The sequence below is a fragment of the Triturus cristatus genome, chromosome 6 (genome assembly GCF_964204655.1).
Source record: "Triturus cristatus chromosome 6, aTriCri1.1, whole genome shotgun sequence".
NCBI classification, from domain to species: Eukaryota; Metazoa; Chordata; class Amphibia; order Caudata; family Salamandridae; genus Triturus; species Triturus cristatus.
Window position 1 is genome coordinate 824,061,470 of NC_140589.1, and position 15,805 is coordinate 824,077,274.

General features: G+C 40.1%; 1 protein-coding gene and 1 long non-coding RNA gene across 4 annotated transcripts in view; one reads left to right on the forward strand and one right to left on the reverse strand.

Annotated features, from left to right (window-relative positions):
- Nucleotides 1-11,280, forward strand: part of LOC146817933 (centromere protein H-like) — a 232,619-nt gene extending 221,339 nt beyond the window's left edge. For both annotated transcript variants that reach the window (XM_085609272.1, XM_085609271.1), the window contains exons 9-10: nt 1,990-2,147; nt 10,620-11,280. In XM_085609272.1, the coding sequence (XP_085465398.1) occupies nt 1,990-2,147; nt 10,620-10,703 (242 nt within the window). In that variant the 3' untranslated portion in view covers nt 10,704-11,280. The remainder of the gene's footprint in view (nt 1-1,989; nt 2,148-10,619) is intronic.
- Nucleotides 11,281-14,330: 3,050 nt separating this feature from the next.
- Nucleotides 14,331-15,326, reverse strand: LOC146817935 (uncharacterized). Of its 2 annotated transcripts, none has more exons than XR_014962598.1 (3): nt 15,217-15,326; nt 15,016-15,121; nt 14,331-14,420 (listed from the first exon to the last, which is right to left on the reverse strand). It is a non-coding gene; the product is annotated as an uncharacterized LOC146817935 (long non-coding RNA). The 2 variants fall into 2 exon arrangements; XR_014962597.1 differs by having other exon boundaries at nt 15,016-15,127; nt 15,217-15,314.
- Between the last annotated feature and the right edge of the window lie 479 nt (nt 15,327-15,805).

Genomic DNA, 15,805 nt, shown 5'->3' on the forward strand with positions numbered 1-15,805 from the left:
AAAGTTTCCATCAAAAATGGGGGGAAATGTTCCTGCTCCGTAGTCATGTCAGAAGCACTCACAACAGAGCTGAGTAGTTGTCAGCAGTGTGGAAGAAGTTCATGAATCTGGTACTTCTAGTACTAAATGACATTATTCAAAGTTGGGAACTGGGTAGAGCATTGGGAAGGCTGTCCATTTGTAGCCGAAAAATGTGAACTCCTATAGCGTTCAGAGGTGAGTTAGTATTTGTCATGAGTGGTATATAGATATGAATAAACTAACACCAAAACTAAAGGAAGTGTACTTGGTGCTGGCGTTGAAAGATAACAAACTACTCGACGAGGGATTGATTGCCCTGTGTGTTGAGTGGCTTTCGGGCTATTGCGAGCATGTGTGCTCAAAACCAAAGTGATGGAATGGTCAAGAAAATAATGCTATCATTTTGCTATCCAGGAGCCAAATTTTGTCATAGAGTAGGAACGTTTACAGCTGGCTGTTTGAGGTCATCTTTGTGTGATCCCCCACCTATCCAGTGCTATTTTATTTCTTCAAATATCTATCAGAGAAATGTAGCACACTAATTTGAGTTTGGCCAATGTTGTCCAATAGCATTGTAAGACATGGGATCTATTGTTACAACAAAAAATATTAAGCACAAGAAAATGCTGCTGTAAAACTTCAAAAAGGATTGAAAAGTGGACACCAGGAGTGACAGGATCAAACAGTGTTGGTGATTGTCAGGACGATGGAGTAGGTCCTTGGCTGAAGTAGACATTGAAACTATATAGTCTAAGAAGACATCAGCAAATGTAGTATGGTGTGAGCCACCATTCTAGTTGCTGCGGAAATTAACGTGGTGTTATTACATTTGTCATGTTAGATTGTATGTGGCGGTCTAAAATGAGTTGGTACGTTTCATACGGTGCAAAGGCAGGATATTGAATTTTGTGTAGAAGACGGTCTGACTTTTAAGAAAATAATGCACGATTTAATTTGTGCACTCTTTGTGCAGAATGAGATGGACCATACTACAGCTGCAAGGGTTGAGATAAACGTTCATGAGATCCAGTCTCTGCTTAGTTTGTGGTGTGTGGAGTTTACTTTGGGTAGCAGCCTGGCATAGATGGATGTGGTGCTAAATGTAATGGTGAAGGATGGGAGGTGGATTGTGGAATAGGATGTGGTTTGCAATGGGAGTCAAAAATGGTGTGAGAAACGAGCAGAGTCAGTAGAAAGTATGTGTATTGAGTAGCAGGACATATGTAGTATGCCAGTCCAATTTACTTCAGTTTTGTTTAAAAACATCTCCGATATTTGTGATTGAAATTACAATCCGTAGTACAAAATCCAGGTTATATAATTGGATGCAGGAGCTTTTATCTATGTCCAATTTTATGGTAAGAATTAATGCCATCAAATGAGAATCAGAAACTATTTATAAAACTTGAGTAGTAACATCTATGTTGAATTTCCTTATGTTCATATGTGTATAGCAAAGAAAGCACTAAAATCAACTATTTGCTACTGGGATCACATAAAAGGAAAAAAACAAACTGGTGAAATCTTATTGAACAAAGAAGAAAATAAAATGGATAAAAGGGCATGAGGAAAATGCCTATACAAACTGAATAGTGATTCCTAAATATTAGCCTTATGCTCATGAACTATATATAGTAAATCTAGCAAAACATTTACATACCAACAACTGTTTAAAGAGTGAAACTAACCCCTCATGGTCATCATGCTCTCTGAAGGCTGGTCTGTAGCAAAATTGTGTGGGATAAATGTAGAAATCTATCCCCGGCCCTAGGTATGCGCGCAGGGCTAATTTATCTGCAAAGGCATTTTTTTAATCTGATTTACTCCTACATGGTACTCTGACAATGCACAGGGCAATCCAATTGTATAATGCCAACAAATGACATAAACTGCATGTAACCTTGCTGTAATTCCTGGAACTGTCTCCACCCGCTTGATGATCACCGACCTAAAATCTTATTAATTTAGACTTAAAATTCAAGCAACAAGAGCTTCTGAAAGAGGTGAAGGCACTGGAGGAGAGGAAGCAAAGGCTGTGTGAAGTGGAAATGAAGACTCCGGTCTTGCAAAAGGACAATATTGAAGAAAATGTAAACAGGATAATTATCATACAGGAGGTGTTTCAGGTAGGAACTGTTAAAAAATGCAATAAAATAGACTTTTTTAAGCTGTCTTCCATTGCGCAAGCTCCAAATACACAACGGCAATAGTATATTAAAAGGTATAAAGTTTAGTTTTACACAAGGTCTATGAAGTGCAAACCCATTTTTCTCATTGAGGTTTAAGGGCCATATGTATGAAGCCACATTGCGATCGCAAACACTGAAATTCGCAGAATTTCAGCGTTTGCGATCGCAATTTACACAGTGTGCAATGTAGCACACAAAAGCCCACTCGCAAAATAAGGAATCGCAGAATTTGTGATTCCCTATTTTGCTAATGTATTTAAGGAATCCCAAATTGAGATTCCTTAAATGCAATGTAGGAAGCACCCAAGTTGTGCGATTTTGGCTTAAGGAATCGCAAATTACCACCAACTTCAGGTTGGTGGTAATTTGCGATTTCTTTGAAAAATTCACCTTTTTGCATTTTTCAAAGTGCCATGTGGCGCACTTACATGCCCTTAGGGCAGGGTTGCAACAGGGTGTACTATTGACACCCTTGCAACCTTGAAATTGCATTCTCAATTTGCGATTCTCTAATTGGGAATCGCAAATTGAGAATGTCTTCTCATTCATTCCTATGGGCCTTCTAGCCCATAGGAATGAATGGGAAGGTATTCCTTATTTGCGGATCCCAATTTGCGATTCGCAAATAAGGAATAAGTAGGATTCGCGAAATATTTAGCAAATCCTACATACATTGCATTTTGCGATTCTCTAATTGCGATTCCCTAAAAATCGCAATTTGAGAATCTCAAAACACGTTTTTCATACATATGGCCCTTAGTCCTCATAATTGGCAACTCTTCAATGCTATGTTTAGGGTTCATTGTGTGCTAATTTGCAACTTGGTTATACAAGCCAGCTAGATGGCTTACTGAGTTAAATCTCTCGGCTAGCTTCTGCAAGGATTATAGGTCAGAAGTTTGAATCTTAGCCTATTATACTTCTAATATCAGTATACTGAGAAGCATTAGTGTTATTACAAGGCTGAGAGTCTGCAAACCTTTGTTACGAGTCACTAAGTATTCGTTTTCTAGAAAATAATATAGTAATGGTGTTTAATTCATGGATTTAATCCTATTTGTTTAATATTGAAACTGTAATTGATTTTTTGTTGCCATACCATTTTGGATAGATTGTATTTCTTGTAGTTTTAATTAAATATAAATGTGCAACTTAAAAGAAATAATGAAGTATTTGCTGGAAAACATGCATTCAAAGAGTGTCTATTACCAAAAATAAAACACAATGAATCAACTTCTGATATGATCAGACAATAGGATCTGTATCGCTCACATGTGACGTCAATGTGAAAATCAGGACCCCCGGCTATTAATGGAAACTCTCAGGGCAGGGAAAATTTATTGTTTGGAAAAAAACCTAGGCAGTCAATTTTTTACTTCAAAATATGATATATACATATAAATATGAAGGCCAAGTAACGCAATAATATAAAAAGAGAAAAGCATACTTTATTATCACATTTAGAATCTAAACCCAGTGACATGTACAATAAGATTATTCACGGTGATTAAAAATTACAAAAGGGGAAAATACATGTCATACCTTTCAGTCATACTGGCATTCATACCATCATGTGTTTTTAGGTCTCGCCTGGCGTTGGAGCGCGCATGCGCTCCTCTCCTGCGAGAGCTATAGTAAGAAGTCAGTTTCAAGAAGGGGACTCTAAGCCCCGCCCCTGCTTTTCATTATGTAGCGTCAGCGTTTATGTTAAACGCTGGCTTCCCATTGAAAAGGAGTTTTCGGTTGCCTCCCTTTGGCTTTTTGGTGGACTGCCTTGCCTGATTCACGGCTGTCGTGAAGACTTTTCTTATCTGCTTGTTTATTTAACAAGCAGATAAGAAAAGTCTTCACAACAGCTGTGAAGCAGGCACTGAGCTCAGAGGCGCACAGGGTCACGTGGAGGACAAGAGACTCCGGCTCATGGGGCCGCGTGTTCATTGTTGCATCTCGCTTTCACTTAAAAGTGAAAGCGCGATGCAAAAGTAAACCGCGTCTGCCTGGGGAGCGCTTGTTGTTTTTGACGCACAGCAGTGGCAACGTTCCTGTATGACAAGCTGATGTCTCTTTCCCTAGCCCAAGCTGATGTCTCTTTCCCTAGCCGACGTGCTGCTTTCTTTAATTATTGTGTATTTTGTCTCTGCCCGAAATGTAAATACATTTTAAGAAACCTCGCAGATTCTTCAAGCTAAGACAAGTACCCTTGCCTCGCCAATACGCGTGTCTTCTAAAATAAAATTAATTGGCTTTGTTGATTTCTTAAAAGATATTTTATACGGTTTCACAAACAAGTGCCTCGCCCTGGCGAGGACTGCTTTCCGTTGCTGTTTTCTCCTCCCTTCAAGATGTTATTAGCGTTTAATAGAGGTCTTCGCAATAACCACAAACGCCTATGTAGGATGCGGTGTGTGTTATTTGCCATCTCCGTGCCTCACCGCCTTATTGTTTTCACAAAATCAACAAATGGGTGATGAACTTAAAATGTCCCAGCAAGGCATTGTTAAATAACCCAGAGCTGTGGCTGGTCTTCGTGCCGTCTCGGTTCCTGGAATGTGCGTGCGGGCATTAGAAATCGCGCCCCTGGAATTACAGTTCCAGTGTAATGTGTACTTTAAATTTCATTTAGTTTAATTACTGGAGGACATTTATGGGAAGCGCGCAAAAACCTGGGAATACACACCGACCGACAAATCCACCAAAAATAAAACTGCACAAAATGATGCTCTTTTTAAAACACAGTTGTGCTTGCATTTTATTAGGGTGAGACGGCACACAAGCAGTGAGTTGGTTTTCCAGCTATCTGCAGCACATATGTTTTTCCGCTGTCTAACAATAGGTTTCAGTTTGATTTGCTAATGCCTAAACTCGGTGCTTACATTGTCACTGTCTTGTGTATTTGGGTCGGAGTGTGGTGGGCCAGGCGTTAATATAAAATTTTTAACAATGATGCCTATGGCGCTTTACTGCCCATTGTTGGTATTCCCACCAAAAGGGTTCTCTTTTTATCCACTTCAAAAAGAGAAATGCTGAGGCCTTACTGCCTTAATTCAATCTGGCGACCTGGAGCTATCACGCACTCATCACTCACACACTGCCACACGCGACTGCAGCAGACGCATGCCCTACTGAGCTGTACGAGGAACGGGGTAAATTAAAGGAGGCATTTTGTGGGGTTCTGGCAAAACAAAGAATATTCAAGCTGTCTGCACTGCTCTGGGTGAGGTGAGTGGATGGAAGGAAAACAGAGAGAGGAGGGGAGGTCAATAAGAAATCAGCGGCACAAAGAAGTATACAAAACGAGGCATGCGTGCCGCAGAAAGAGGAAAGTAGTTAGATGCTAAAGGTGGTGGTATGGGGGTGATCAAAAAGCAGACAACTGGGCAGAATTTTGAGGAAAAGAGAGGACTTGAGGGAAACGAAGTGGGAGAAAGGTGCAAATAAAGGAAATACACGATGCCAGACAAAAAACAAGAAAGCGTTACACGTGGTTGGAGGGAGATCAGCAACCCCTAAAATAGAGAAAGAAAGATGACGATAAAGTGACGAGATAAACATGTAGAAAACTGAAATTGAAGCAACAGTAATAAAATTAACAGGAGCAAGGAAGCTGCATACAGATAGAAAACATTTGATTGCCTCTCTTTATTTGTAAAAACAGGACAAAACAGCAACTTGCATTGGCAAAGTCAATGGGTCGGGCGATGGCTGCCAGCCTTTTTGCTTTGTCATGATTTTTGGAGGAGCTGCCGGGCCCTGGTTAATATATGAAAAAATATCTGCTAAAAGCAAATTTATTTATTTTTGGTCTCAAAAGTATAGAGATTGCCACAGTAGTACCTTGCACTGAGCTGAACTATTTTGTGGAGGAATGTGTTCCCTATGAAAGCACAGAATGCCATCATTCACACTGAAGTTAGCCAATTGCTGAATTGGGCTAATCCATTGCCCCAAGCTGTATGGCACTATTGGCAGAAAGAAAAATGTCAATGACACAACAGACTAAAATAAAGAGGGCTGGCAGAAAGCATCTATAAGTATGTATATTAAATATATAAATTGAGCAGTATCATATGGTCTTGGCTAACACCTGGCCTAAAAACCGAAAATAAGCATGCACTTTAACAGTGGCAGTTTTCCCATTAAGGACAGTGACACACAGTCTACAATGCAACCCACTAAAATAAGTGTACAATTACTAGCTGCCAGTTCATTTTTTCATGCAGAAAAAATTAATATATACTAATAAAGGAACAAAAATGAAATACGAGTAGCATTGTCAATAAATACATAGAACCTTAACCATGATCATAAACATTTAGATTTTCTAAAGAACTGGAGTTAATAAGGAAAAAGAACATGTAGGTTTGGAGCAGTATGCATGTACCATGTACTTCTTTTCTAAGGACGTTTGTCCGCTTGAAGCACAACTTGAAAAATCCCACCACGTTAAAAACATTTAGGGGAGAAATGTGGGCTCGAGAGGATCTCCTGTAAAACAAGCACTGAAAATGCAATAGGTCTCGTCTTTTATTAAGTTAAAGCCATTTGCTTTACTATATAATACCATTAGCAAAGCAAATGGCTTTAACTTAATCAAAGGCGAGACCTATTGCATTTTCAATGCTTGTTGTATGTAGGTATTGAACAAAATCCTATGCGTAATCTGGAACATTAGCCTCGTGCTTCATTTCATTTTTTTATATGCAGGTAATGTTACAGTAAGTGTCAAAAGGTTATTACTTATTTACATAACAATTCATATACTTAATAGAAACATTAGTGGCTTAGGTCATTGCTGATTTTTCATTGGATCGAGTCCACAAGCATTTCAGCGACCCAAGCGCCTTCACATGTTACGTCAACCATATAAAATGTCATCAGTAATACCGAAAATCTTGGGGAGAAGTATTGTGCATACAATAAATATCTGCTATTGGCTGAGATGAACAAGTTACTTCTGTAACACTTTTATTTGATGATACCCTATCTAACCGCAGATTCCTCCCCTTAGAATACACATATAGGCATCAGACTTAATCCGGAGTTTTTCATAGCAGAGCTCTTGCATGCCCTAATGAGATGCTGTGGCTCCATTTTGGCTAAATACCACCCTGGAAGTGATGGCGTGGAGCTGCATATAAATGCAACACCTACAAGCTGATAGTTTCTGGTTTCTTCCCTTTCCATGCCCTTAGACAAAGAGCGTGAATACTTGTTGGTTAGTGTGCTGAATATTAACATGGAATCTGTTTAGATGTTAAAAAGACACTACTCCAAAGCAAGGGAAATGGGAGGACAGTAAGGAATCTTCAGTTGGATAGAGTATCCAACAGAACCAGTGGTACCGAAAGTAAGTAAATTGTTCCTCTGATTGATATGTCTAACGACAGATTTCTCACATTAGAATACATGCCAAATATGCAACTACCAAACTGGATGGTCTGAGGCGGATGCTCAGGCCAAATCTTCTTGCAGTAATGAGCAATTGAAATGCCCTTCCCACTGACCATATTGTCAAGGCAGCAGTGCCATGTGAATGTATGCACTGACACCCATTTTGCAACCTGGCGGATGTCAAGAACAAGTACTACCCTTGCCAACACAGTGGTAGCAGCCTTCTCCTTCGTGAAATGGGCTCTCAGACTCTATGGAGGCTGTTTCTTCACCATTGCGTAGCAGAATGTAATGCAGAGAACTATCCACTTTGACAAGGACTATGCTGCACCACCTTGCCTTTCTCTACTCCAGAGAACCTCACAAAAAACTGATTATGTACTCAATGGTAATTGGTATGATCAAAGTAAAAGCTTAAAGCCCTTTTGGGGTGCACCCAATGGATCCTCACTTATTTCAAGGGGTGAGGGGGAGTAAAGAAGGCTGGTACAGTGATGGGTTGCCCAAAATGGAAGGGAGAAGCAACTTTTGGTAAGCAGGCTGCCCAAGTCCCCAGCACCAAATTGTCTGTGGGGAAAAGTGGTGTAGGGTAGTTGCACTGAGAGTGCCTGCAGTTCACTTGTGCAACGAGTTGATGTAATCGCAATGAGGAAGACTTTTTTCATGGTCAAAAGATGCAGCAAGCAGCTATAGATTGGATCCAAGGATGCACATGTGAGAAATGTCCCGACCAAGGAAAGGTCCCACTGTGGTATCACAAATGACATGGGAGAAAAGTGTCTCAAAACCTTAATAAAGCTCATCATAACAGGTGATTTAAACAAGGACGATTGTTCGAGCAAACGTAGAAGGCCCGACAAATAACCTTCTATAGTGCCCACTGGAAAGCTTTGCTGGGCAAAAGACAAAACAAAAAGTACATGCAACATCTTCACATGTAAGGGGTGCGCTTTGCAAGCACCACATTAGGATACAATTTGTCCAGCATCCGGCTAAAATTGATTTTGTGGGAGGGCATCTGGTGGGAAGGAATACATCCACCACTTCAAGTGACAAATCAAAAGCAATCAATAACTGCTGCTTAATCTCCATTCATGTTGGTGTAGAGTGCACAGATTCAGGGGAGGATTCCGCTCTGTTGCCTAGACAGAAGGTCTTTGCGATGTTGCAGCCTAAACGGAGGACAAATGTCAATGAATTCTAGGTATCACACACTCCTGAATCAGTCAAAGGTCACTAGGATGGCTTGGGCCTGGTTCAGAACTTGGGGCAGCAGCAGTAGAGGCAGAATGGGTACTGCACTCTCAACGAGTGTCCTTGTAGAGACACCAACATGAAAAATTGTTGACACTGCGTGTTCTTGACGGTGATGTAATAATCTAGCCAGGGTTCTCCTCATTGTTGCAAGAGACCCTGCACCACCTTGGGATACAATTGCCATTTTTGATCTGCCAGACGACGTCTGCTCAGTTCTTCCTCTATTGCATTCAGGGAAACTACTAGGTGATTTGCAATCAGGAAGATGCCCTGGTTCTCCAATCACCTTCAGATATGGAAAGCTTTTTTTTCAAGGACTAAGGACCCCACCTGGCCAAGCTTGTTACAGTACCACAGGGCAGTGGCGGTGTCTTGTAAGCACTTGCCCCAGCTTCCCCTTGATGGATGTCAGGAAGGCCTTCAGTCCAAGAGGAATGGCCTACAGCTCTAGCAGATAAATGTGGACTTAGCCCTTGACTGGAGATGTGTCGTCTAATCTCCACCTCTCCCATTCGACTCTCTCAACCCAGCAGTAATGCATCAGTCACCACTGTTGCTCTGGGAGGGTGGCCTGTGGCAGGACAAACTTTTATCATTCCACGACTACAGCAGAACAATAACTGCCTCCACTGAGACATAAACTGTGTTGAAAAGGCAGTTCTTGCTACTGGACTCACTAGGACTTCAAGTTCCACTGTAGGATTTGCATGTGCCACTTGGAGTGATTGACAAGGGAGATGGAAAAACCTCAGAACCACCACCACCACCTGGATCCAGGAGCAAGCCTTAACTATTCGGATTCAGAGTCCGAAGGTCCTGGACTTGTTGATGAGAAAGGACTCGCCATATCTGGGATTCCTCCCACCTCTGAGAGTGCAGCAGGTGGGACTTCAGTTAATTTATGGGGAACCCCAACAATATTGCAAGCTCTGCTGTCATCCAGATGTGGTCCATGTGTGATTGCGACAAGACCTCATTTAGCACCGAGTCACCAATTGCTAACCTCTGAAGATTTAATTTGCCTTTCATTGTCATGCCTTCTGCTTAGGTGTTTTCAACTGAGATATAAACCAAAGTGTAATGTGTTTGCATACAATTTGGTCTTAGTATGATATTATTCTCTATTAATGATGACCAGTATCCTTAAAGTGTTAAGTCTCTAGTCCTCAGAAGCTTATCTGATTGGTTGTTCAATGATTTTCTTAGGGTGCTTAAAGTATACTTGGTTATTCCCTTCCGTTCCCTAACGTGATGCTAATCCATCATGGTGGCGACCTTGAAATACCTTGAATGCCTTTAGTGGAGAACATGTTAACATTGAACCAAGAGGTTGCGTTTTCCCTGACAAATCAGGATTTTTAGACATTTAGAAGTTCAATATTTGCTGGCTGAAATTTGAGAAAACTGTAAGTAGACAAAGTTCACCTGGGGCGTGGTCAGAGTAATAGCTTGCCTATTTAGTGTGTTTGGTACACCCTGTCCAATCCTAAGCAGACCTGCAGATCCTGTTTGACACAAGGTTTGTGTGCCAGGGAACCACACAAGCACTTTTGCAATGAACACACTGATCATCAAAAACAAAATGTATGCTGCAGTTACGGAATCTGACCCAGGGTTTTATAGAGAATTAAGTACTGATGATGATTGTTTAATTCTGATCCATAGGAGATTTACCCAGGTGAATCCTCTGCACGTATATATAAAATGATATTGTGTGTTATGACTAAAGACTTTCTTTATTGTTGTGTTCCCTATGTCTAGCGGATCATCCTCAGTTCAAAAGTACACTGGGCAGAAGATCCAAAGCTAAGAACTCACATAGTGAACATGAAGGAATTTCCCTAGTCTTAAGGAATGGGAACCCAGACTTTGCTGCTTTTGAGTTTGTTCTGTTGCGTCTTCTTCTCCAACCTGCACTTATAATTGGAATGAAAAGCTCTTCAACTCATAAAAGTAATTAAAAATGTTTTGTTTGCATTCTTTAGTAATTGTTTTTTTATTTTTTATTTATTTTGAATTGTGGGAAATCTGACAACTGAACGGTTTGCCTTTACAATTCTTAGCTGGGAAATCCAGACTGTCTCTATAAAAAAAACCTATCTAATTGTTTATGATGTATTGTATTGTGAAATAAGGTGAGAAAATAAAGATCTTGTAAGGCAAATTCCTTGAATAAGGTGTTCAATTAAGGAAAACTGCCTAGTTAAAATAGAGCAAATATTTAATCCCAAGTTGATGTTTTAAAACTTTCTATCAAGTATCTGCTATAATGTATATTTTCTTTGTGAAATGTCCTTCACTTTGGTTTACTTAATTGATGATGATTTATTTTTTATAACGGAAGATAACTTTTAAATGATTACACTTCTCCTTTGGCACTCTATACCTTGCTCAATAAATGCACTACTAATGTTTAACACTACTAATGTCTATATTTTGTGTACAGTGATTGGCAGAGCAATCTGTAATGCGCAACTGCTTAATCCTAGACCACCAGTGATGTCACATGCATGGAGACGTAACTTTGAACCTGGGCAGAAGTGAGAGAGAAGATGATCCTCAGTTAGGCACTGAGCCACCCACGCCTTATAAAAGACCAGAGGGATAAAGAAGTATTCTTTTAGGCCAGGAGAGTGCCAGTCATAACTAAATCACAAACTAAGACCGATCTACACATTTAATAGCAATATTGGTGACATTTCAAAGCAGAATCAAAAAAACACTGCCGCCTTCATCTTCCTTCTGTCTTCTCAAGCAGCCCTAGAATGTGCACAAATGAACTCTAATTTAATTTTCCATCACCACTAAGGGCAGATCCAAGTTAATCTGTCTTTCATTAATGTTTGTTGTGATCCCTGTCAATTTCTGTTTTCTTAGAAAATTGAAAACTTCCCCTTTCACTTCTGCAGTTTTCATTTTGCAGGCATACGTCTTGGGTTGGTGGGTATAGCAGGTACAGCAGGCCTACCCTTGGGCTTTTTGTCTGGTGTGTTGTTAATGCAGACTCAAGCCAGCACTGCACAACGAGTGCCGGTGTTCCCTACCAACTAGGATACCAGGCGCTCAGTCGAGACAGAAGGCTGGTCGTGGTTAGCTTGCTTTATTAGATAAGGGCAACAGGCCAAGTTGTATTTCAAGGGAGGTGTACTTGATCAAGTCTAAGTACAGTGCAACAAAATTATCACAGCTGATAGAAACATGTGCAACCAGAGTTGTGAGTACATAATAATTTAATATATTAAAATATATTTACAGTATAGATGGCAATTCAAATGGCAGAAAGAACATAAAATAAAATACATAATCAACCAGTAATGTAGCCAAGTTCTGTTACGGATCCCCAAGTTATTGGGAACATCTGCAAAAGCAGAGAGCACGATACCACAACATTGCAGTTATTCAAACACTGGTGAGGTTAAACAGTAATTGGAATCTTATAATGATTGCAATCAGTAGCTGACCATGATCAACAACACCTGCAACATGGAGAACAGCAATTCTCGTGCCAAAATGGAACTACTCTGTACTGAGACAGTAACCTTTACAGTTCACAGCCCTAGGGCTCCCAAACACGTAAAAAACACATACAGGCACAAAACAAATACACTGCTAAACACTTTCCATTTTACCGTTTAATCTACAGAGGATAGGTGCAGCACATTGTCTCGGAGCTTAAGAAACAGATTATTTGGGTCTAGGGACGTGCTCATACCTCCATGGTTTAGGGAAAAAGGGGGTGGAGCCCCCTAATCAACAACAGTGTAAGCAAAAAAGAAAGAGCTTAGCTCAGCTCCCACAATAGCCTCTCTAAGTCTCATTCTAGAGCCCAAATTGTGGTGCAGTGAGGAAATGTGAGATCCAGGCAAAGTGACCTCTTGGCTCACCTACACTTGTAGCAGCAAGTTTCTTGGGCAGCCCTCCTCCTGTTCTGGGTGGAGTGGAGTGGGTTTCAAGGAACTTTGGCCTTTTCATGGAGTCCTTGGGCTCATGACTAATTCCATGCAGGTAAAGCCCGCAGCTGCCGGACAGGCGATTGTTGTTTCAGGCTTGCTTCTTGCCAGTTGGAAATGGATGTCCCTCAGCTCCACATTCCATGCGATCCAAATACAAAAGTTGTTCATTAAGCTAGAGGGAAACTCTAAGTTCAGGTCATTGGGCTATAACCCACTTACAACCAGAGTCCAGTTACAGTAAGCCCAGCCAATCCGGTTAAGCCATAGAGAAGTCTGGGGAGTTCCTCTCTGTAGAATGCAAAGCATGGATCACTGTCTACATGCAACTGACCAGGTACACATTTCCTGGGATTAGAAAACGTATGTATTCTCTCAAAGTCTGAGAAACCAACTCCGCAGAAGATGAGGTGGTTTTCTCTGTGCTCTATTCATCTTCTATTTTGAAACCTTCATTCTTACATAAATCAATCTTACCAAAGAGTTCCATGCAGTCTGTTGAATCTTAACAGACGTAGCCGAGTTGTATTTTAGGTTAATCCTTTATTAACTTCAAGTTGCAGGAAGGTAATTATGTACATCGGTCCGTTGGTCTGGTGATCCTTATACGCCAGCCCCACCAGGAGCAGCCTGCCTGCTGCTCAGCCCATCTTCCAACTGTCACCACTGATCCACACAGACACCTAAACATTCCAAGCATCACAGTCACACCAACATTCCACTGTCAACACTCACACTGGTTGAGCAGCTAGGAGAAAGGTAAACTGGAATACATATGATAAGCAGGATATAACCTATCCCACCTACCTCCTTTTAAATGAAAAGAACTGTAGAACATGGGAGGAACTATACATAAGAATGTACAGCAGCAGAGAAAAGTTCAAAACTCAGGAAAGCAAATTAAAATACAACTTCACAAGAGAGTCTGAACAATAAAACCTTTCATTAGGGGAGAGGAGTTGGCCTAACGACTAGGGCGGTCGACCTCGAATCTGGGGAACTGGGTTCAAGTCTCTGCAATGACGCTGAACATCCAGTGATTCTGGGCAAATCACTTATTCTACCCATGCCTAACAAAAATGAATGTGTCCTCATATAATGCAGTGAAAAACAGAGAGGTACCCCTTGTGAAGGCCAAGGGAAATAGGGTTATTCAACCTAGGTAAGAGAAAGGGTTCCCTTAAGGCACAAATAAAAACAGGTATAAAATAATGTACCTTATGACTTAACAAATACATACAACAAAATATGGAAAAGTTAAAAGTTAATTTATTTGAATATATTAAAAAAGTCATTAGGGATCACTAGACTAAATCCCTGAATTAAAACAAGATAAAATTAAGACAATATATATAATTGCGACCTGCACAATTACAAGCAGACAGAACAGTTACAACACACATTTGTTGGATACAGGTTTGTATATTCTTTCTCCGCTCTAATGACACCAGAGTAGTATCACTACCAAATCAGCGTATCTATTATGGTGTTGGAGACTTGAATTATACCCTTTAGGTTGCGTCGACGCGTTTCGGTGATAACTCCTTCTTATAATCACCTTTATCAAGACATAAAATTTGTCTGCCAGAACCAGAGGGTATGTAAAATCGCCCTAGGATTAAATGTCATGCAGAGAATTAGCATCATTTTTAACTCAGTGGACTTATAGCATTACTGTAGTTAATACGTGGAAAAAATCACAACATGTTCACTATTCATTGTCTTCTGTTATCTCTATTACTTATGTTGGTTACAATGAGCTCCATTTTTTTCTCTCTAGGTTAACATGTGCATTTTTTCAAAATATTAGACAAACCTTAAAAAAAACATAGAAACAATTTACTGGAAGTGGCTCATGGCTATTAACTTTAGCGCTCAAAATTTGGCCACATGCTTTATCGACAATAAAAATTACTGTAAACAATTCTGTATTTCCCCGATTTATCTTGAGCTAACAAAGCAGTAAGTAAGGCTATTTATTCGGAAAACGTATTAATAACCTTTCCTAGGTAACCCAATTATACTACCTTGGTTCCACATATAAAAAATGTTTTTTCTAGAAACAGGTAAGGGGGACTTGGGGCCTCAGATTTCACTAATCTTGAAACAGAAGGGGGTACGGGTCCACTAAACCAGAAGAATTGTAACAAAGAACACCCAAGTTTCAGAGATAGACGTATGGGGTAGTCATATTAATATCCGCTTACCCTGGGATAATATTGACGATCCTTTATAGGGATCACTTCACGTTTCCTAATTGGAGCGTGGGCTTCTGTAGTCGCCTTATACAATGCTGCTGGTAGAAGTATATTTCTGTTTCTGTGGTAACATGGAGTTTTGCATTAATGCATATCTTATATAATGCTACATTGTTAGGGAAAGAAGAGATAGTTTAAATTCATGCGTACCTGTTCTGAATAAATGCGATCTTTTGTTGTCCCCCTGAACATGGAAGACCAAGGGAAATTGGTTGTGTTGTAGACCATAAGTGTTATATGCAATCAGGCCAAAATTGCCTGTGCCATAGGACAGGTAAGAAAAACCAAGGAATATGGGTTAGCTAGCGAGTTCTAACATAAAGCTCGAACAATCAATAGCATCTGTTAAAAGGAAGTTACCATGTATAAATATAAATATCACGAATTCTCCACTTCTGACGGGTTATGTTACAGGAGGTTGTGGTTATAATTCTCTTTTAGGCTTCACAAAGATAACCTAAAATCAATTTAAGATGTAATTTAGCTGTTTTATTAGCTTTAAGTTACTCTCCAGATATACTAATCCAATTAAGTAAGAAAATTAAGTTAGCTTACCTATGATATATGGCCAAATATAATGAGTCTACCTGTGAATGAACTAGAGACAGGCAGTCAAAAATTAGAGCCATACTGGATTTAAATAAGACCTACAGTCTCTACTAATTTCCTTCAGAAATCGAAGTAAGGTCAGGATGTTCACTCACCTAGTTAGTAGATAAGGGTTCTGCTCTCTATAAGG